We start from the raw sequence: 22,830 nt of genomic DNA, 5'->3' as shown, positions 1-22,830 counted from the left end.
TACAAGTATGGAGAGTGGGGACGGGGCGTTCAAGCGCACTCTCAGACACTGAATGCCAAGTAGAACATCTGTAGAAGTGGAGATGTTCCACATGTACCTGAACACGGCTTGTGCAATACTGCAGGCATCGAGGAGGCCGGTTGCATGTATGAACTTGGCCTACTGAACCCTTACTACCAGGACAGCTTTAATGACGAGGGTCTCAAATTTCAACATGACTTTTGCCAACACCATTAACAGAGATCAGTAAGAGCCATGCAATCTAAAATGCTTCTGTCATGAAGTGAGCCTAGGATTGTCTTGGGATGGGGGTGGAGAAAGAAATTCCTTTTTCCTCGGGATACTTCATTTCTAGACCAAGTGCTGCTGTGCCCCTAAACATTGGGATATCCATTCCAGACTAGTCAGGTTAACTGCCTTGAGATACATTATGAAAGGCGGTATAAAAATTGAATAAATAGTCATGACTTGCTTTTGTCCCATTAATTTCAATGGGACAAAGTCATGACTATCTTATCTACCCAGATTAACACAAGATGTGCATTTGTGAAAATGAGCTAACATTAAATGCAACAGATATGACTTGGAACTCCTGGGTTCCTTGATATGGAAACTGAGGTGAGGTGGGAGTCAAATGTGCTGGAACTGGAAGGAGGTGTCAGATTAGGAGGGCTCCCTCTTAGGCCAAGGAAACTCACCAGAAATAGTGCAAGCTGTCGTCTCCCTTCAGCTGTCATGTCATCACCTGGTTTGGAAAAGGAGAAGGATGGACTTAGATAGCTGAAACAGGTAGGCAAGGCAAGAGAGGGGTCCTCGTATCCCTTCCCCACCACAGACCATCTTGAGCAGTGGCTAATTCCCAGAATCCCCCTCAATCCAGGCATTCCCCAATTGTATTGATCCAACCCTCTTTACTCCAAGTCAGTATCTATCTTATTTTTTCAAATTTGCAGACTGCCCCAAACTTCCATCTCTGGGCAGCTTGCAACACAACACAGATTAAAAATAGACTTTAACACAACTGAAAACCACAGCCCAGTTAAAAAGCTTGGGTGAAAAAAATAAGTCTTTAGAGAATTTTAAAACGTTCTCAGAGATGGGGAGGCTCTTATTTCATCAGGGAGCATGTTCCACAGCGTCGGGGCAGCAGCTGAGAAGGCCCGTCCACCATGTAGCCAGACCACAAGCTGGTGGCAACTGCAGACAAAGCTCTCCACATGATCAATGGGCAATGGGGCTCATTGTGAAGACAATGTTTTCTTAAATACCCAGGGCCTAAGCTGTTTAGGGCTTTAGAGGTTATAACCAGCACCTTGTATTTTGCCCGGAAACTTATTGGTAGCCAGTGTATCTCTTAATATAGGAGCAATATGGTCTTTCTGAGATGATACAGAGACCAACTGGGATGCAGAAGCGTATCAGCTGAAGCTGACAAAAAGCCCATCACTGCCTCTAGGCAGGCATTTTAGAGAGGTTATGCCTTATCCTAGGATGTTGACATGGAGAAAGATTTGGGTGTCATCACCATACTGATACACCCTGTACCAAATCTCCTGATGATCTCTCCTAGTGGTTTCATGTAGATGTTAAACATCGGAGACAATATGGAGCTTTGGGAGACACTATAAAAATTCAGATTTTGAAGAGCAATTGTTTTCAAGGGACACAATCTGGAATCTCCCTGAGAAATATGAGTAGAACCACTGCAAAGCAGTGCCTCCCACCCCCAACTCCCTCAGACACTCCAGAAGGATACGATGGGCTATAGTATCGAAAGCCACTGAGATCTAAAAGGACCAACAGTCACACTCCCGCTGCCAATTCCCAGCTGGAGATCATCCATCTGGCCGACCAAGGCAGTCTCCACCCCATAGCCAGCCCGGAAGCCAGTTTGAAAGGTATCTAGATAGTTTCCTCCAAGACTGTCTGGAGCTGAGAGGCCACCACCATTTCAGTTACCTTGCTCAATCATGGAAGGTTGGAGACAGGCCTGTAATTGCTTAACTCGAGTGATCCAATGCAGGCTTCTTCAAAAGAAGTCTAATGATTGCCTCCTTAAGGCAAGGAGGCATCCTGCCCTCCCTCAGAGAAGCATTTATAATCTCTACCAGGCCTTCTACAACAACCCCACTGCCATGTCAGATAAACATGTATAAAGTCATGTCAGGCAAAGGTCAAGAGAACAGATGAGGCAGCACCGTTCCAAGCAGCTTGTCCACATCATCAAGCATCAAACTGAAACTGATCCAGCCTAATAACATAGGATGAGTTGCTGGACACCTCTGCATCAGACAGCAGTATTTGAGAAAAGCTGGCTGACCCCATATTCTGCCAGTTCCCAATAGCTTATTGGTCAAGCTGCTCCAACACTCTTGTCAAGTGTTGAAGCAACTTGTGTTGGAGCATGTGTTAAAATCCTATCAGTCACAATAGTCTCTCTTGCTTTGTCTTTCCCCTTCCAGGTTAGTTAATCTGCACACATTCTTCAAGCCTCTAACTTTTTATAAGAATTCCCACTTTTGAGTTTCCCCTCCCACACAATTCTCATTGGCAGGTACTTTTCACACACACTCTTCCATGTTGGTTAGATCGTGGCCTACAGCTCTTCCATTTTCCCCACCAGTTGATGAATTCTGAATTTAAAATCACAACATGGTCATAGAAGGGTTAGTAGATTAGAACTTCCCACTGGCCTATTCCCATGCTGGTAACAAACCAGCACCCGACTCTGGGATCTGGAAGTTCTCCCAGCCATTTCAAGCGGCATCCTGATTCTACAGCCCGTTTTCATGCCAGTTTCAACCCTCTCTCACTCCTCTCTAGTGCAGGACTTACCAACACTCCAGGGAAACTCATCTCCGTTTTCAGCCTTGTAGGACTTCAGTACGGACAGACACCAGTCATCTTCTACTTCATAGCGACTATACACTGAGGCTGTGCAAACAAAGGAGGAGCTAGTATGTGTTCGTGTGCCTTGTGAGGACTCAAAAGTTTGAATGCCAGTGGGTAGCAAGAATGGTTCCACCAGCTGGTGGCTACATAGCAAGTTTTATTGAACATAGCACTACTAAAGTACATCTGGGAATTCTAGATTGTTTTTGTGATGTTTTGTAACTGATTTTGGTTCAACAGCACCAACATTCCTCCTCTTTCCCCACCCATTCAATGCTATCCTTCCACTCTTGGTCAAATACTTCCTTTAAAGCAACTATTGTGAATGTGCCTTGATTAATGCATCTAAGCATGCCTTCCTCACTATTACAGACCAACTAGAGCCTGGCCCCATAAGCTTAGAATTAAGCAAGACTTCCTTCCAGAGTGGATGGCAAGGCTCCTACTCTGTCCTTAACCGTGGCACCAATTTTAGAAATTAAACCTTTTCCCTTCTCCTTTGACAGCATTCTGAGAAAAGAGCCCAAAGGATTTTTTAAAAAAGATTACTTTAACACTTATAAAAGTACTTCTGTACAATGATAATAATTTATGCTGTTGTACCCCACCCACTTACTACCACCACTAGGAGGGAAACTGGGACGAGTGTGTGCCAACCTTACCTTCTTCCATGGGTGTGGAAGCTTCCAGCCACTCACGCACAACTCTCATGCCCTCTTCGACCATGACTTTGGGATACCTGAGGTCGACAAAAGTTTGCTGATGTAGATGTTTGTTAGCTTCTTCCTCCCCTCTGCCACCCATCAAAGTTGGGGGCACATTGGAAGTGGACTGTGGTCCATAAAAGCTTACACTATTACATTTGTTAAGCCTTTTCATGGTTTCTACTTTTATTGGCCCCAAGAAGATAGATTCTATGTTGATCTAACCCTTCTACAGGAGAGCCAACCAACACCCTGTATGTGCCCTCTTGAGATGTGTTCTTACAATACCCTACACAGGCTTACATATACTGCTTAACCAATGGTTCACTGGAGCTGCATGTAAGACCTATTTCCAATCTTGGCAATGGAATGTCTAGACTGGGCATGTCAAACGAATCTACCAATATTGGCATAACCTGCCCTACTCGCGGCAGGGAACCAAACATCTGTCCCTCACTTCAAATCTAAGTTACAGATGTCCTGTTCTGTGCTGCAAGTAGAGCAGGATCTGCTAAGATTGGTGAGCTTTTACGACACGCCCAATCTCAGTATATTGCTGCCGAGATGGGAAGCAGGGTTACTGTGTGTGCCTGGGTATTTGGCAGCTCTGCTGAACTGCTGGTTTAGAACTATTTGTGAACCTAACCCCTGAATAGTTTTGCCATCTAAAGACCAAACCAGATGAGATGGGGCAGACAGATGGATAAGTCCTTAAGAGTCACCACTAAATGCCTTTAAAGCATAAGAGGAACTGATCTAACAAAATTCTGCCTCTTTCTTCAGCTGAGGTTGCTTGTGTGGAAGTAGCCCTTGCCTGGGAAAACAGCGAAAACACGTTGGTTCAAGGACAAACCCATGGAAGGGGAAAAGGTAAATGTCTGTTTGGGTATAACGCAGGTTGATTTGCATCACATCTAGTTCCAGTCTAGGGTAACATTTCATGCTCACCTATGCTGTAGTAACTTCAGGAGCAAATCATTTCCTCTGTTGGACATTATATCTTCAGGAACTCTGAAAATGCAGGGAAGGACAGAATTAAGGCCATATTAATAACTATAATGTACTAAAGGAATAAAACTCCCATAGATCACTCATTTATCCCTGCTCTGAAGGAAGACAATTTTAAGAAGCAGCTGCGTTCTTAAGGTTTCACCTTTAACATCTCACCAGCCAGCGTGGTGTAGTGGTTAGAGTGCCGAACTAGGACCGGGGAGACCCGAGTTCAAATCCCCATTCAGCCATGAGACTTGCTGGGTGACTCTGGGCCAGTCACTTCTCTCAGCCTAACCTACTTCACAGGGTTGTTGTGAGGAGAAACCTAAGTATGTAGTATACCACTCTCGGCTCCTTGGAGGAAGAGCGGGATATAACATGTAAAACAACCATGACAACCACAACCACCACTGGAACAGAGGTTAATAATGCTGGCTATACTTCTGGGCATTTCCCCAATGTTGTAGAGATGCTCTCATCTACTTTGTACTCACGTTGTAGTGATGATCTCATCTTTGGTTCTGCGCACCAGAAGCACGGGGCCCTGGTACCTGAATGGGGACAACATTAGGAACCATAGGCAAGCTGTTCCAAGTTCCTCAGAGGAAGAGCAGATTTAAGGGTAAATAACTATCACTCTGCAAGCAGATTACTCAAGGACCAGATCATGGTTTAATGAGGAGTGTTTAATTTGCTATCTCATTGTTTAATTTGCTATCTCATTGAAGTCCTGGGCCTGGATCCAGCCAAAGAAAGAATCCCATGTGTGTAATCAACATTGAGTACATTGCAAATCTGGCTTTTAAATACACAATGTCTGTAAACTCTCTCAGAAGGCAAACAAAAAACAAGAGCTAATCAATCCACAAAAGCACTCTACTAAAGGAGAGGAGAACTTGTGGTAGCAAGCATGACTTGTCCCCTTAGCTAAGCAGGGTCTGCCCTGGTTGCATTTGAATGGGAGACCACATGTGAGCACTGCAAGATATTCCCCTCAGGGGATGGAGCTGCTCTGGGAAGAGCAGAAGGTTTCAAGTTCCCTCCCTGGTTTCTCCAAGATAGGGCTGAGACACATTCCTGCCTGCAACTTTGGAGAAGCTGCTGCCAGTCTGTATAGAGAATACTGATAGATCAAAGGTGTGACTTAGTATATGGTAGCTTCCTAAGTGCTGGGAAATCAGAGCAGGGCTCAAGGAGAGCTTCTAATGGCAAGCAGGGACTCCAACCCACAAAGGGGTCAGACCTTTTTCATTCTGTGTTCTATTCAGAGCCCATTACATTATGAGAACAGTTCAGATGTCAATATCTCTCTTTGTGATGTTTATATACTGGCCTTACTCTAAGAACTGAACTGGAGCAGTTTCCCATCTCAGGGCTGACCAGGTTCCAAAGAGTGTTCTCTCTAACAGGGATTCCCAGATGTTGTTGACTACAACTCCCAGAATCCCCAGCTGCAAGGGCTTTTGCTTGGGGATTATAGAAATTGTAGTCAACATCTGGGAATCCCTGTTAGAGGGAACACTGATCCCAGACCTATGTAGCTGCCTCCATATGGAACCTCAAATGCCAAACTACAATCACCCTACATTTCTCACTGGTACCCTTGTCAAACACACTTTCAAAGTTGTGGAGGAAATGTGGCATTCTGCAGCTAAGCCAATTTGCCTTTGTTCCATCTCTCCCAGCCCCAGGACACTAGCCAAGGGGATTTAAATGTCAACTTTAGATACTCTTGAATGATAGCCCCTCACATATTTTCACATCCAGATTTCACTGATGTGCATTAACAGCCAGGAGACTTTGCTGCTGCTAGTCAGAATAGACAGCACTGGACTTAATATAAGGCAGCTTAATAAAAAAAAACCACACAGACACAGACACAGACACAGACACAGACACAGACACAGACACGCTGCCCTAACTCCAACTCCAATTTAAGATGTTAGCACCTGGAACTTTTGCCATTTCCCCTCTTCTCATGCAGCCCACCCCCCCGAATCCAACCATCTCCATTTTGCCCCCTGCCCAACCTAACAGGCCAAGACCTGTTGCCTCCGCAGCTCCTCTTGCTGCCTACCTGCAAAGCTGCTCCCCGTTGTTCAGGTTCAAGTGCTGTCGCACTGTACTAGTGACCAATCCCCCTGTGGAACCAAGGAAAGAAGTTACGTCGCCTTTGTCCTCGAGAGACCAGGCCACCGATACAAGAGCACTTCCTCTCTTTCAGAATAGTTTACTTCCACAACCTTCATAATAGCCCACTTAACCGTTTTCAAACATAGGGAGGAGCCTGGTCATGGATGGGAGACAATGGACATCAATGGGCAGACAGTACAGCAGATCACCTCGGCCTGTTTGGATGACCAACCACCCTGAATGTACTTTGAGTTACACTCACATAAAAAGGAGACAGAGAGCAAATTGATTTTACCCAGCCCACTGAAGGACTGTGAAGAACCTACTGTCTAGTTATTATGGCTCAGCAAAAGAATACATGCTCTGCAGGCAGGTGACCCCAGGCCCAGTCCCTGGCTTCTGGTTAAAAGGATCTGCATGGCTGGGAAAGATCTTGTAGGCCAATTCAGCCTAGTGCTGGGTGGATTAAACATCCAGCTCAGTAGAAGGCAGCTTCATGTCATGTTCAAGCAAGAGACTTTAAGTTCAATGATTTTAACTTTCTTAACTATCTGTGAGGCACATGGTGTTGCAGCCTTGGCTTTGGATTTCAGGGTTTGGGGCTGCCGTTGCTTCTTCTGTAATATCTGCTCAAGTTATACATTTTTTAAAAATAGTTACAATAGGCATTTTTTTCTTTCCTTCCAAAGGAAGTAAACTCATATTGAGTTACTGCCTCCTGTGGAGAGCCCCCCAAACATGGTAAAATTCTAATAGGAGTCTTGAAATAGTAAAGGGAGTTCTTGAGTCCCTCCCCCAAACCCTCACGAAAGATATGGAAGAGAAATATGGCTAGGGGTCATTCTGTGTGGTTAAAAGCACTCAAAAGCTAGGGTAATGTGACAGCAAATACCACTTGAAGGCCAAGTCAGTTAGCCATGAAGGGGAGAATAGGAATATCCTATAAAGACCTGCAAGTGGGGAAAGGAACAAGTGCAGTGGTTAAGATGATCAGCTATTAGCAAAGTAATTCCCACTGCAAATCTTGCTGCAGCTATACATTTACTAGGGTGGCCACTTATTTCAGCATTACCCCTACCTCCCAGGTACAATACAGAGGTCTGCTTCCTGAGTTTATTGTAAGGATCACTGATGTCATGTGCAAGAGGTGGCTTCTGCACTTAGGAATAGTACTATGTAAATATGAGTAAATATTAGTTCACATGGGTTGAGAAATTGGGCTGACTGGAGAGGTTTAAAAAAAAAAAGATCTAAGCCACTTGACCATCAAAGTATATATTGCATTCCCCCTTACTCCAGCTTTCCGGCATGACCTTGAGGGCAAGAGGAACGAGATCATCAAAGGAGGCATCCAGGACAAGGGCACTGGTGTCTGGGTATGACATGGCTGCCCAAGTGGCTGTTGGGAAAGCAAAGAGAGAAAAATGAGAACCTGCAGTTAACTGTATGCTGTGAATGTAAGTGGAATGAACATAAGAACAGCCCTGCTGGATCAGGTCCAAGGTCTATCTAGTCCAGCACCCCGTTTCACACAGTGGCCCACCAGATGCCCTTGGGGAGCCCACAGGCAAATGAATGCCCTCTCTCCTGCTGTTGTTCCCCTGCAACTGGTATCGAGAGGCATTGTGCCTCAGGCTGGAGGTGGCCCACAGCCACCAGACTAGCAGCCATTGATAGCCCTGTCCTCCATGAGTTTGTCTAAGACCCTTTTAAAGCCATCCAAGCTGGTGGCCATCAACACATCCCATGGCAAAGAATTTCATAGATTAATTATGTGCTGTGTGAAAAAGTACTTCCTTTTGTCGGTCCTAAATTTCTTGACCTTCAGTTTCATCGGATGACCCCTGGTTCTGGTGCGGTGTGTGTGAGAGAGAAAGTTTTCTGCCACCCTCTCCACTCCATACATAATTTAATACACTTCAATCATGTCTCCTCTTTTCCAAGGTAAAGAGTCCCAGATGTTGTAGCCTAGCCTCATAAGGAATAATGAGCTTATTAGAATAGCCTTCTCCTTCAAAGCAGCCTGGGATCTTTAGTTGCCTAAGAATCCTTTCCGATACTCTCCTCTCAGATCACATAACTACAATACTTTGGTTGGGTGCAATAACAGAACAGGCTTAGGCCTGTTTTGTACCCATGCTGCAGTTCGACATCTAAAAGGGCATCACACACAGCTGTAACAGACGCCTCAGAATGCATGTGTCCATTTCCACATGTCCCTAACTATAAGTTTACACACTTGTCATTTTCACATCAGTGCCAGTCCATTTCTGGCCAACCCTACTCTCTACATCTCTTCCCCCACCTAAAGATTGTATCTTTACATCTGGTTTGGTACCTGTAAAGCCCCCGATGGACCAGGCATAGAGGATGATGTCTTCTGGAAGGAAGCCCAAGCGATGGATGGCATACTGCATCACCACATCCATGGCATTGGCCTCATTCTGAGGCAGTGGCACACCCTGAGGCAAGATAGGAAGGTCGTAAGAACAAGGAGAGGCCTAGAGTAAAGGCTTCTAGGAGAAGAACAGGAATCTAGTGTGCCTCATGAAAATCCTGTCTACCTACTTTTCTACATAAGTGACTTCTAGGCTTTTTAATCTGTGTTTGCTCCAATATCTGGGCAGCTACATAGCAGGGTGGGGCTGAAGGACCCCACCTATGTCTGGTTCTGAATGGGCCCATTTACGTAGTTTTAGTTTGGAGGTTGTCCATTTATTAATCTGACTGAAAAGCTTAGTATAGCTCACCGTGCTGCCAGCAAATCCAGGGTGATTCCATCCCAGCACAGAGTAGCCAGCTACAAGAGAGAAAGATGAACAGCTTAGGGAGAGAAGTCAGCATTATATAGCACCCCATGTTCAGAAATGGTTTGGCCAACTTTGCGCCCCGCCCCCCCCGCCAGTCGCCCATGTTGAAAGACAGACATGCTTGAGTGTGTTAGCCTGCTCCTATACTACTTTCATTCTATCTAGTCCTGCAGAAACCTTTCAAGAGGAAAAAAAATATTGGAAGAAGGTTGCCACCTCAGGTTCCAGCTTTACTGCACACAGTGCTTTTCAAGAAGTTTGCAAAGTGGTTTACAGAGGAGGAGGAGATTATTGTGAGCCCTTCGGGAACAGGGAACCATCTCCTTCTCCGTATCTAGAAAGAAACATTGGAGACACCAGCAACAGCCACTGGAGGGATGCTCACTGCTGTGGCTGAATGGCACTGGCAGAGGACACCACAGACCTGAGCAAGAGATTGTCAACTCACCCTTCCTCCAAGGGGTTCAAGGTGGCTGAAGTGAGTCACAAAATGGCTCCCATGGATAAAATGGCAGCCAGAGATGACCCCTGGGGTCACTTCCAGCCCTCTAGGAACCATGGATACGTGGGTTTTAATCCCTTTGTATCTGTGGATAATGAAACCGGGTGTCAATTAGACACCTGCGAATACGCAAAACCACAAATATAGAATCCCCATATAACAAGGTTCTCCTGTATTGTGGCTGGGATGCAGACCTAATTATTAAAAAGGGGGCTTGTTAGATGCTTCTACACTAGTTTAGGGATCTTGTGGTGACTCATGGCTTTAAGTCTGAATGAATGGAGCTATGCTTCACAATCAGAGGAGAACATTTCCAAGCAGGCTTGAAGCCTGCCATATCTTGTTAAGTGCTAGTCCTTTCCCTTCCTAGGAAGGGAGTGCAGGGAGGTAGATGACCACATGGTCATCACATTTCTGCACCCCAGGACAGGGCACTGGTGGCAGCTGCATTGGTGGGAAAGCACTTTTGCCTCTTGGCTGAATCCCAGACTTGTCCTAGGAGGTGGAAGAAAGGAACTTGCTGGTCCCCAGAAAAATCCCAGACACCCTGCCTGACACATCAAAAACTGCTGGTTTAGCTCAGCTACAGAACTCAAGCTATATCCTCCAAAATGAGGAATTGCAATGTGGTTAGTCAAAGTTTTAAAGGAAAACTTCCATTATAACCAAAACAGGTGAAAAAAGGGATGCAGCCAAGATGGACCATACCATCCAGCGGGGTGGAGAGGCAGCCAACTTCATAGAACCCAGCATTTCCTTCACAGCAGATCACCTACAGAGACAAACGCAGAGAAGACATGCATCTCAAGCCAACAGGCCAGCATCTCAAGTTTCCCTTTGTTTCTGGCCCTGTCCCATCTGACGTGCTGCATATACCAACAGCTGCCCCAATGCAAGCTGCTGTACAGGCCTGCCTGCTTTGCATGGTCGAACACCAGCTCTGGGGCAGATCTCTCCGCCCCCCCCCCCCCGAAACTTCCACATTCCCTCTGTTACTGGGAAAATTTCAGCAGGCACAGATTGTCCTGTCAAAGCTACAGGGAGCTGAAGAACAACATCTCCAAGAATTTCCACCTCCCCAGCTATTAAGAAGTACATGAGTCCCAATGTTGAAATCCTTGACGTTGCTGCTGAAAGAAATCTTCGTGTTTCCACACTGGTGCTTAGGAACGTAGGAAGCGGCCTTATACGGAGTCCGATCATTGGTCCACCTAGCTCAGGACTGTCTATACAGACTGGCAGCAGCATCTTCAAGGTTGCAGGCAGGAATCTCCCTCGGCCCTCTCTTCGAGATGCCAGGGAGGGAACTTGGAACCTTCTGCATGTAATCCTGCAGATGCTCTTCCCAGAGAGGCCCCATTCCCCAAGGGGACTATCTCACAGTGCTCTCATATAGTCTCCCATTCAAATGCAAACTAGGGTGGACCCTGCTTAGCAGAGGGACCAATTCATGCTTGCTACTGCAAGGCCAGCTATCTTTGACAGAGCTTAACTTTGTAGGCAACAAGGCAAGAGTTATCTTGGAGAAGCAGAGCGTTTTTGTTTAAACGACAGAACCTTGCAAGTTGTAACTTCTTTAACCCTCTGAAGAACAAGATAGGGAAGAAAGGGGTATAAAAATCCCTGTGCTATTTTGTTAGATGGACTTCGACAGCCTCCACAGCAGGAACGGTTTTTTGTTAAATGATGTTAGTCTGCAAGTGGGTGCAATTCCAACACCAACATTTGCAGTTCCAGAACGATGAAAAGAAGCATGAAGAGGCACTAAATAACGACAACTAAATCACAAATATGTATTCCTGGGGGCTGCCCAGGAAATGGAAGTTGAGCTAAAGCCAAGCTAACCTATTGGCAGACTCACATTAGCTCAGGATTATTATTTATTCATTACATTTCTATACTGCTCCATCCAAAGGCTCTGGGAGGTGTACAACATGCAAAATACAAGCACACACCATTTAAAATAGGTTAAAACAATAAGATAAGTTTAACACAGTTCAGAATGATTTAAAACCAATTAAGAATACTTTTTTAAAAAACAATTTTAAAACTCTGGCAGGCCAGAATTCTTCTGCATCTCTTAAGTGCACCACATTTGTAGCCCATCTTCTTTCCAAGGAGCTTACATGCAGATTACCCATGTTCTAAGCACAACAGCCCTGTTAGGCAGGTTAAGTTGAGTGAGTGACTGGCCCAAGGGGATCACTGAGCTTCAGGGGATTTGAAGCCAGATCTTCCCAGTCCCCACTGACACAGTCTACACCTCCAGCAGCATGACAAAGCCTATGGGTCTAGGTCTAGCCTATGGGTGGAAGCATTTGATCCCCAAAGCAAAGTTAAGATGAAAGAGATAGGGAATTACCCGAGGCAACCAGGGACAGTTTACATAGGAAGCTGTCTTCTACAGAGTCAAACCATTGGTCCATCTAGCTCAGGTATTGTCTACAGAGGTGCCAGGGATTGAAAAGGAAGGAAAGATTGTGCCAGCCAGTTGGTGTCGACTCCTGGTGACCACAGAGCCCTGTGGTTGTCTTTGGTAGAATACAGCAGGGGTTTGCCATTGCCTCCTCCTGCACACGCACAGGATGAGATTATGCTTTTCAGCACCTTCCTATATCGAACTTGGGGCTTTCTGCATGCAGAATGGATGCTCTGTCACTGACTGATGGACCCCCTCCTTTCTTTGTAAAGAAACCAAAGTGCAGCAACTAGGGGCTCATTTGGCAACAAGGGCTTTCTTTAGATTCTCATTTGGTGCCAAGCTCACCAGTTTCCTGCCTTGTGGTTCAAAGGTCTCTCTCCGGTCCATGAATATGACATCAATTTCATTTCCGTCACAAGCTGCCAACTTGGCTCGTTTTCCATTGCACTGCAAGGAGAGAGACAAGAGTGTAATTGGGATTGAAGCAGCTGCTGCTTGGCTTTAAGCCTTCTGGATACTCTATTTTCAAGGGTGGGGTTTGGGGGGGGGAGTGAAAAGATCAGGGAAGTATTAGGCTAGTGAGGAGAATCCGAGAGCCAGATTTTCTAGCTAGTATTTACTCACTTCCTCCACCAGCCGGGCTTGTCCTTGAAGCAACATGGGCATGAGGGCTTTCTGCAGGAGGTATACAGAGCCTGGGTACAGCATACGCCGGCCAAAGGTGTGAGCCACTATAAAGCTAACCAGACAGGATAGTAATATAAGATCATGCAGTCTCAGTGGTATGGAATTGCCCTGCCTAACTCAGCACTGCAGACGTCACCACCATGGATGGAAAATCTACACAACTTATCCTCAACAATTCAGCAATCACTCAAACACAGACACCCCCCCTCCCCAGTGACAGCCCATGAGTAACCCAGCCCTCTAAAACTGGCTTTTCCAATTCCATCTATTTGCTAACAGGAACCGCATCCCAACCTCTCCAGCCAGACAGCAGGTCCTTTTCTTCCCAACACTCCAGGTTCTACAGCCCAAACCAATTGCCAGCCAGAACATAGCAAATCACTGTCCCCACACAAGAACTCTGTCTCATCATTGAACACCAGCCATACAGTACCCAGAACCTCTATTTAATGTGCAAAACCTGCTGCACAAGACTGGGTCAGTAGCACGAAGCAGCTGCAGACAGTACAAAGGCCTCAGAAGGGCTTACTGTTGATGGCCATCTTGTGCCCATCGCCTCTCTGTAGTGGTGGCAGCAGTGTGACTCTGCTGGCCAAGAGTGTAACACCCTCACCACCACCTTCTTTCCATCCCACCCACCAAGGTAATTCCCACTGTAAGTCTGGTGGTGGTGGGGGCACTCAGGTAATGGCAAAAAAGCGGGATGCACGCCAAATAGGGGAAATAGGGTGAAAAAACACCGTGCAAAGAAAAATGTACAAAATGTACAGAATGTACAGAAAAATGACTATTGGTAGCAGAACCTCTACTAATACTGGAAAAATAACCAGAAATACATATGGAGGAAAAAAAGGCAATTATATCTGTGAAACAAATTAAAGATGCTATATTAGAATGAAACCATATCAATCAATAATCCAGTAAACTGGAACAAGTACCAATGGTCTAACAACAATTCAACGCATTCACATACCCAAATATTTGAACTCTAGTAGTAAATAACGATTGTAGCAAGGAATGAGTATACACATGAACAAACTACAAATAAATGTATATAAGTCCATATGTGTAATAATTGCTCCAGCGTAGCAATTATTACTTCACATATGGACTTATATACATTTATTTGTAGTTTGTTCATGTGTTTGTTCATGTGTATACTCATTCCTTGCTACAATCGTTATTTACTACTAGAGTTCAAATATTTGGGTATGTGGATGTGTTGAATTGTTGTTAGACCATTGGTACTTGTTCCAGTTTACTGGATTATTGACTGATATGGTTTTATTCTAATATAGCATCTTTAATTTGTTTCACAGATATAATTGCCTTTTTCCCCTCCATATGTATTTCTGGTTATTTTTTCAGTATTAGTGGGGGCACTCAGGTAAGCAGGGGTCCCACAGAGGGAAATTTGCAGAAGACCCCCAAAACCTGACACCCCAGTGCTGTACATAATCTCAAAAAAGTACCACTCATATTTTAGTTATTTATTGTTCGATTTCTATACTACTTTTCATTAAAACAATCCCAAAGCGGTTTACAATTAACACAATGCACAATACAAATACAAAAAGTACATAAAACATAAAATATATCTCTATTTAAAAGTTCAAACCCCTATATAAATCAGCAACACACAAAACACAAAGCAGCAGCAGTAAAAACTGTACGTTCATATCTGTATATATGTACTTCTCATATCCATGCAAGAACTCTTCCTTCCCAATATTTGTGATCAGCTCTCAGTATTTCAGGGCAATGCCTAATTAATGAGTATCAGATTTCTGCTATGCATATTTGTTTCCCTATATGCACCTATCAGCTGCCAGCCAGTTTGCACCTTTGTGTCCCAAGATTCCAAATGTTGTCCCCTGAACCAACCATTTAGCATCCTTCCTGCCATGCCCCTTTCCACTGGCCAATTGACAACTGAGCAGATTTCAGGGTCGCCAGTATTCCAGCATTCAGTTGTGCTCCTTACAGGCCAATGCCTCCATTAATATGGAAGCTGACAGGGCATTAGCATGCAGACCCTTATATTTCTAAGCCACTGCTCATACTTTACTCCAGCCTATGCCAAATTCTCTGTTCTCCCAGCCACACCCACCCTCCATCACAAAGGACAAAGTGAGTGAGCAAGAGCTATACCTGACAATCTGGCAGGGCAACTTCTTGATGGCATGCAGGAAGCCGTTGACTGCACTGCGGTGCTTTGGTTCTGACCGTAACAAGGAAACACCTCGTGAATCTGACCTGCAGGAGTCATAGACCAGGAGAGTCACTTCACTGCCTTTTCTCAGAGGGGAGAGTATATACTGGGGTTAGTGTGAGATGGAGCCCGAGTATAAGAACAGGCCATAGTACACAGTCCCTGGAGACTATGGAGAATGTGCAGTATTTAGAAGATGGATCTCCAAGTCATGCTGAAGGAGGAGAGAGTTACACACATTAGCCAGTGAATGTGCAAAGTCCCCAAGGCAAGACTTGTTGCTGATCAGATCATCTACATATTACTCGACATCACTTGGGAGGTTATACACCTTGACAGAGTAGTATGCAAAAACTGCTGCTGGTGAATATGTGTGCATAAGCAGCATCAACATGCCCAAGGAATGCCCACAAGGACTTGTTTTTATGTACATTCAACATTGACCACAACACAATACAGTGAACTACAGCAGAAAGAACTGGCTTCACTGAAAAGAGACTTCGGAGCAGGGGTTGAGGAGGGACAGGACTCCCAGGGTTTCTTCCTACCTACCGACTTGTAACCTCATCCCACCGGAAGTCCACGGGCCAACTTCTGAAGTCAAAATTGTAGGTGGCAAGTTTCTTCTGCAAGGCATAGAAAAAGAAAGAAAGAATGAAAGTAGAAGCCAGAGCAGCATGTCCTCCAGCAAAACATTCTTTCATCTCAGATGAAGCCGGAACATTAAATAAACCTCTCTTTTCTTGCTGTCTCCCCGCCCCACAGGATGAGAAGGCTATTGGTAGATGCAGAAAAGAGTTGAAGCAACACTTAAATAACTATGTTGTATAAAGGCTACAGGAAAGAGTAAGGAAGAAATCTTTAAATCACGGATTCTAGAACTTGGATCCCGAGATGTTGGACTACAACTCCAAAGGCCATTGTAGCTGGGGATGATGGAAATAGTAATCCAATAACATCTGGGGACCCAAGTTTGAGAACCTCTGCTCTAAAGAGATCATGGATAGTGGACCTGGGGGCTGAGCATCAGTGGATGTGGGACAGCAACACATACAAGCACCTCAGTCATTAGCAGATGTAGAGGAACCTCCTTATAGGAAATCCTATGAATAGGTTGTCTAGCCTTGTACTATCAACCCAGGCTGGCTACAACGTTCGGGAGAGCTCTCCAACCCTGCTACCCAAGATCTTTCAACAGCAAATGCTGTAGACAGCCTTTACGTATGCAGAGTATGTGTTCTCTTAATGGGCTGCAGCCTTCATTGAACCCAAAGACTTTCAAGATTAGGTGACTGAAGCATCACCAAGGACAATGCTTGAGAGTCACAGCTGCCTTTACCTTGTGATCGGGTGTGCCATAGCGGTGTGCGTCCTCAAGGATGCTGATGAACTGGATGTACTGAGGGTTGGTCCAACGACCAATGCCTGTGAGATAGTTACTTTCAGTAATGGAAACCAAAGCCCTGGTGTGTTGCTACCCCTTTTCTGTCTGGAGCCCTTCCCAACACATGCACCTGTTATCTTTCCTCAAGTACCTCTTCAAAACCCATCTCTTCTGTGAAGACTTTGGCCCAATCCCTCTGTCCTCATCCCTGACTGAAACCAAGTTCAAGACAATGCAACTACATCTGGATATGTTTTTCATTCATTACTCTTCGCTCCGTTAGCCTTCCCTCCCTTCCCCTAGTTCTCTGATCCTCCTCTCCCTGCTTAAATTTTGTTTGGAAGCTCCCCGGGGCAGGGACCTGTCTTTTTTCTTAGGTTACTCTGTAAAGTTCCATTTACTTTAGTGCATTTGTATCCTGCCTTTCTCCCATAGTAGAACAAGGCAATGTACATGAGATACCCAGGTGATCTCCCATTTAGTAACGAGCAGACCCAGCCCTGTTTAGCAAGGGGGCTGTATCATGTATCCTCAGACCACACCCTGTCTGGGATTAATCAGTGTACACTGAATAAATGCCACCCCCGCCCCGCGGGCCTCAAAATAAATTCCTCCCCCTCCAAAGTGAGCGAAGTAGTGCCTTTCTACTCTGCTTAAACTCAGGAGACTTATGCATTCTCCTTCAGATCCAACAGACACTCACCTCTGAGGCAGGCAATCCCAGCCAACAATAGTAGCATTGTCCCAGCGTAGTGAGAGATCGCAACCACCTTCGACACAGTTAAATACCCTAGGGAAAGAGACAGATTGAAAACAGAGTCCACAACATATTTGAACTTCAAATGCTCCTTCATACTGGACATTCTTTCCTACACAGAATATCTCAGTGCAAGAAAGATGTGCTCAAAATGCTTATAGGGCCTTATGCAAGGAACACACAAGTGCCTATTTGTGCCAAGAATGTGTGTGGTGCAGTAAGACAGTACACCAGCATTTTAGTGCACTGGACTTGCAGCAAGAAAGCCAGTCTTCTATGTGTACCTTACAAGAATGTTAACTGTTGGGAACTGGGGGAGGATAGGGAGAGACATAAATACCCCCTATTCAGGGGCGTAACTACCATTAGGCAAGGGGAGGCAGTCATCTTGGGGCCCCACTGCCTCGAGGGGCCCCCCAGAGGCACATCATATGACTCCCCACCCGCCCATGTTGCACCTCCTATGAATTATGTTGAGTCTCTTGGAGATCGGCAGGAGCAGAGAGTAAAAAAACTAGATTCAATGTGAACTAGATATTCACCGTGTGAGTGCACTATATATTGTGTGTGTGTGTGTATATCAGCGAAGGGCCCATTTTAAAATCTTGTCTCTGGGCCCCCTCCAACCTTGCTACGCCCCTGCCCCTATTCCAATATATTGGAATATTAAGCCACTTTATTGTAACTTTAGTGTCCTGGAATTCTTTTGTTTTGTTGCAATTGCTTTGTGCCATTCTGATTTTGTCAGATTAAGTATATTGGTGGAATGGCACATCATAAAGATAGTCTTCACATGAGCTGAATGCTTGTTTCCTTACACAACCATGCAGAAGAACTAGAGTGACTAGGTTATTTTATAAGTGAAATTTTCACTAGGCACATGTTATTGTGATATTTATTTTTTATATTTATATATACTGCCTGATGTGTATCTAGGTGGTAGACAATTTAAAAAACAGTTAACACAATTTTAAAGGATAAAAACATTTCAACAGCTTAAAATAAATTTCAGCTAAAAGCCTGAGAAAACAGGTGTGTTTTGAGGGTCTTTCTAAAAGCAATCGGAGATGAAGATACTCTTATTTTGAGACGAAGTGCATTCCAAAGCCCTGGGGCAGCCACAGAGAAGGTCCAGTCCCAAGTTGCCACCAAATGAGCCAGTGGGAACCATAACTCCCCCATGACCTTAGTAGGTGGCAGGGTTCATGACAAAGGTGGTGCTCTCTTAATTAGCCTGGACCCAAGCCGCTGAGGGTGTTATAGGTAATGACTAGCGCTTTGTATTTTGCTCAGAAACCTATTGGAAGCCAGTGCAAATCTTTTAAAATCAGTGTTATATGGTCCCTTTGCGTCATCACAGAGACCAGTCTGGCTGTCACATTCTGTACCAACTGTAGTTTCCAGACTACATACAAAGGCAGCTCCATGTAGAGTGCATTACAGTAGTCGAGCTTGGAGGTTACCAGCATATGCACCACTGTTTTTAGGTCATTTATCTCCAGAAATGGCTGTGGCTGACATATCAGCCAAAGCTGATAAAAAGTTCTCCTGGCCACTGCCTCAACCTGAGAGAGTTTTGGATCCAGGAGCACTGCCGAGCTACAGACCTGACCTTTCGGGAGAGTGTAACCCCATACGGAACAGGCAGATCTAAACCATCTCTTGGGTCCTGACCCCCATGCAGTCAGTACCTCCATCTTATTTGGATTTAACTTGGTTATCTGTCATATAGCCCATGTCTGCCTACAGGCAGACATTTAGGGAAGTTATGCCATTTCCCAATGAGGTTGGTAAGGAGAAAGAGATTTGGGTGTCACTGGCATATTGAGAACACCCTGCACCAAACCTCCTGATGATCTCTCCCAGCAGTTTCTTCCAGCAGTTTTTAAAGAGCTTTGGAGACAGTATGGAGCCTTGTGGAAATCCATACTTGGGTCTTGCTTTGCAGCAGTCTCTGCTATAAGAGCAGAAGTCTCCGAGCAACACCATCTGGAATCTACTAGAGAGGTAGGAACGGAACCACTGTAAAACAGTGCCATCCATTCCCACTTCTCTCAGGCAACCCAGAAGGATACTATGGTAACAGCTGCTGGGAGATCCAAAAGGATCAGCAGAGTCACACACCCTCTGTCAGTAGCTAACTGGAGATCATCCATCAGGCCAACCAAGGCAGTCTCAACCCCACAGCCCACTTGAAAGCCCATTTGAAATGGGTCTAGATAATTTGTATCATCCAAAACTGCCTGGAACTGAGAGGCCACCAGCAGCTGAGTCACCTTGTCCAACCATGGAAGATTGGAAATGGACCAATTAACTAACTGAGGGATCCAATACAGGTTTCTGCAAATAAAGTCTAATGATAGCCTCCTTCGGACAAGGAGGCACCTAGCCATCGCTCAGAGAAGCATTTACCAGACCCTCTCCAATAATACAATTACCAGATGAAATAAGCCAAGTTGGGCTTATTTCAAGAGAAGAGATTGTAGGAACGTATAGCAGGCCCCCTCAGCTTAGGACCTCCAGCTGTTTTTGGACTACAACTCCCACAATCCCCAGCCACAGTGGCCATTAGCCAGGGATTATGGGAGTTATAGACCAACATCTGCAGGAGGGTCAAAGTTGAGCAGCCCTGATGTACAGTCTGAAGTAGTTTGTCCACCTCCTCAGGAGTCAAACTAAAAGTGAACCAATCCTATAAGAGGAGTTGCTGGACACCTCTACAGTAGACTCTGCACTAACTACGGAATCCAGTTTGGCCCAAAGAAGAGATATTTTATTTGCAAAAAAGTCATTGACAATGTCACAGCAAGTGACTGATTCCAAGTTCAAATTCAAGGGAGAGAGGCATATACTAGCCCCCTCACAACTCTAGACAACTCTGCTGGATGTGAATTTGTGGAAGCAATGTGGGCAGAAAAGAACCGCTTCTTTGCCACGTGCACTGCCAGAGCATAGATCTTCAAATGTGCTCTGTGTTGCGATCTGTCTTCCTGCACTTTGGCTCTACTTGTCTATCTCACCACTTCAACTCCTATAGTTCTGAATACCACAGGGCTGATTTTGAAGCAGACCAGAGAGGACACTTGGGAGCAATTATGTCTACTGCTCTAGTGAGTTCATTATTCCATGTTTGCATCACAGCTCTGACAGAATCACTAGCAGAGCTAACTCTAAACCCTTCCAAGGCATCTTGGAATCCTATTGGATCCAATCACCTTTTTGGATGGACCAACCTAACAGGTCCTTCACCCCTGCAGAGGTGGGTTGTGGTTGCAAGTCCTACCTTGTCCATCCATGACAATGGGAAGATGATAGGAGTCCCTACCCACGGAACACCACCCTGATCAGAGTAAAAGACCAACTCGAGCATGTGACCAGCATCATGCATCACATGCACATGCCAATGTGCAATATTAGCATTAGAAACCATAAGCGCTCCCAACTGATCTGAGCTCTTCACCCCATGAAAGCTGGTAGATTCTTGGATTTTGATCAAGAGGTTGTAGAGTACACACAAGAACTGTGAAGTACAGGGAACATTCAAGACTGATAGATACCCTTGTGCCTATTGTAAGCTCCTTCCTTATGAAAGTAGTTCATGGTTTTCCTGTAAAAGGAACAAGCTTCTCACATGTAGGACATACTAAAGCTGTGTGTACATATGCGGATATGGGAATGGGGCTATAGCTCAGTGGTAGAGCATCTGCTCTGAATGCAGAAGGTCCCAGGTTCAATCTGTAGTATCTCCAGGTAGGGCTGGAAAAGACTCCGGCCTCAAACTATGAAGAGCTTCCACCAATCAGTGTAGACAAGACTGAGCTAGATAGACCAATGGTTTGATTCGGTACAAGATACTTTCCTATGTTCCTGTGAAAATGGAGATGCAATCAGTGCTTTGATGGAAGACTACTGGGAGGTCCAGATAAGCTTCTTCAAACTTTTAAGAGAAGTAGAATATGCACATAACTTTGCTAACTTGCTAAGAGCCGAGCTGTACATTGGAAAGCCCCCTCCCCACCTCCTGCAAAACTGAATTCACTAGATGGCTTTAGGCAAGCCTTTGTTCCCCTCCTAACTGCAATATTGGCCTATCTGACTTGGTTGTAAGCAGTACCGGTTTCATGTCCCTAAAGTATTTTGGACACTTCCGTTACCACCATACAACACAATCTACTTCTTGGCTGACTATCATACTTAGAGAACACAGAGGTTGTTTTGCAGGGGGGCGGGGATGAGTATTCTAGTTAAAATTCACACTTGCCTCAAACCCTGAAATTTGCATCCATGGCACAGATCTAACAAGGGATCCTTGGCACTGAACTGAAGTTGCCTTGTGATGCTGGACAGCTCCCTAAGAAAGAACACTATTCTTCTGAAAGCAACAGACCCCTAAACAAGTGCACCAGTCTCCTCTAAACAGTGCTTTCCAAATTTCCGATAACTTGGCCATTCTTTTTTATTAAGATTGGAGTATTAAGATTGGAGATGCATTCTGCAACAATGATATATAGGAGTAAGAAGTGGAGACCACACCTTATGTTGTGGTATGCTTCCTGACTGAAGGAGGCAAGCCGCAAGCAGGGACTCATTCTGAGACACCTGAGACAGCTCCAGGTGGTCTTGGAGGAAACTGATTATCTAGACCCATTTCAAACCCAGTTGGCAGAGGCACAAGTTTCTCCCCTCCAAAGAAACAGTACCCTCACAACAGCCCTGTAAGGTAGACATAGCATGGCTCATCTAAGTTCACTCAGTCAACTCTTTGCTGAGCAGGAATTTGAACCTGGATCTTCCCCCTTCTAGCCCAACATTCTAACTACTACACTGTGATGGAATTGCCCACCCCTGCACAGGTCGGCTGGAAGGAGGGAAAGCCAGAGATTATGCAGAGAAGTTGCAGGCAGCCTCTTCTGTGAATAAGGTCTTTGGACCCATGGGAGAGTTTAGTTTCTTTCACAAGCAACTCTCTGGAGGCACTCTATTTTCTTGTGGCACCCTAGTGTGCTCTCGCATACAATTTGGGGTTTATTGCCCTGTATAACCACCTCTAAACAACAGACACTGTCTAGTGCTATGCTGGGGTCAGAACACCTTGCTAAGGGTTTCACACCAAGCAGCAGCCCATACCTTTTTTGTACAGGTAAAACACAGCAAGCGGGGAGGAGTAATAGGAAATGGACCACAGTACGGAAGCCTGCAAGGACAGAGTAAAGGAAGGGTGCAAGTTACACAGAGAACCTACGTTCCAAAGACTTTTGGGGTGGGGTGGGGCAGGGCGGCTCCGATATAGTGCACTGGGTTGAAGAAGCAGAAAGATGAGAGCCAGGGAACCTG

At 45.2% G+C, this 22,830-nt stretch overlaps 1 protein-coding gene across 5 annotated transcripts in view; it reads right to left on the bottom strand.

Annotated features, from left to right (window-relative positions):
• Positions 1 to 22,830, bottom strand: part of ABHD16A (abhydrolase domain containing 16A, phospholipase) — a 32,492-nt gene that overhangs the window by 1,836 nt on the left and 7,826 nt on the right. For 4 of the 5 annotated variants that reach the window (XM_053301967.1, XM_053301969.1, XM_053301970.1 and 1 more), the window contains 17 exons: positions 22,624 to 22,690; positions 17,443 to 17,529; positions 16,695 to 16,780; positions 15,908 to 15,981; positions 15,295 to 15,399; positions 13,081 to 13,195; positions 12,802 to 12,903; positions 10,743 to 10,806; positions 9,473 to 9,522; positions 9,061 to 9,184; positions 8,017 to 8,121; positions 6,667 to 6,730; positions 5,084 to 5,140; positions 4,545 to 4,607; positions 3,555 to 3,631; positions 2,836 to 2,934; positions 699 to 745 (listed from right to left, as the gene is read on the bottom strand). In XM_053301967.1, the coding sequence (XP_053157942.1) occupies positions 699 to 745; positions 2,836 to 2,934; positions 3,555 to 3,631; positions 4,545 to 4,607; positions 5,084 to 5,140; positions 6,667 to 6,730; positions 8,017 to 8,121; positions 9,061 to 9,184; positions 9,473 to 9,522; positions 10,743 to 10,806; positions 12,802 to 12,903; positions 13,081 to 13,195; positions 15,295 to 15,399; positions 15,908 to 15,981; positions 16,695 to 16,780; positions 17,443 to 17,529; positions 22,624 to 22,690 (1,386 nt within the window). The remainder of the gene's footprint in view (positions 1 to 698; positions 746 to 2,835; positions 2,935 to 3,554; positions 3,632 to 4,544; positions 4,608 to 5,083; positions 5,141 to 6,666; positions 6,731 to 8,016; positions 8,122 to 9,060; positions 9,185 to 9,472; positions 9,523 to 10,742; positions 10,807 to 12,801; positions 12,904 to 13,080; positions 13,196 to 15,294; positions 15,400 to 15,907; positions 15,982 to 16,694; positions 16,781 to 17,442; positions 17,530 to 22,623; positions 22,691 to 22,830) is intronic. The other variant, XM_053301968.1, reaches the window with a different exon arrangement.

The sequence above is a fragment of the Hemicordylus capensis genome, chromosome 2, assembly GCF_027244095.1.
Source record: "Hemicordylus capensis ecotype Gifberg chromosome 2, rHemCap1.1.pri, whole genome shotgun sequence".
In the NCBI taxonomy this organism is placed as follows: Eukaryota; Metazoa; Chordata; class Lepidosauria; order Squamata; family Cordylidae; genus Hemicordylus; species Hemicordylus capensis.
Note: the sequence above shows the minus strand (reverse complement) of the source record. Positions and strands in the feature narration are given on the sequence as shown.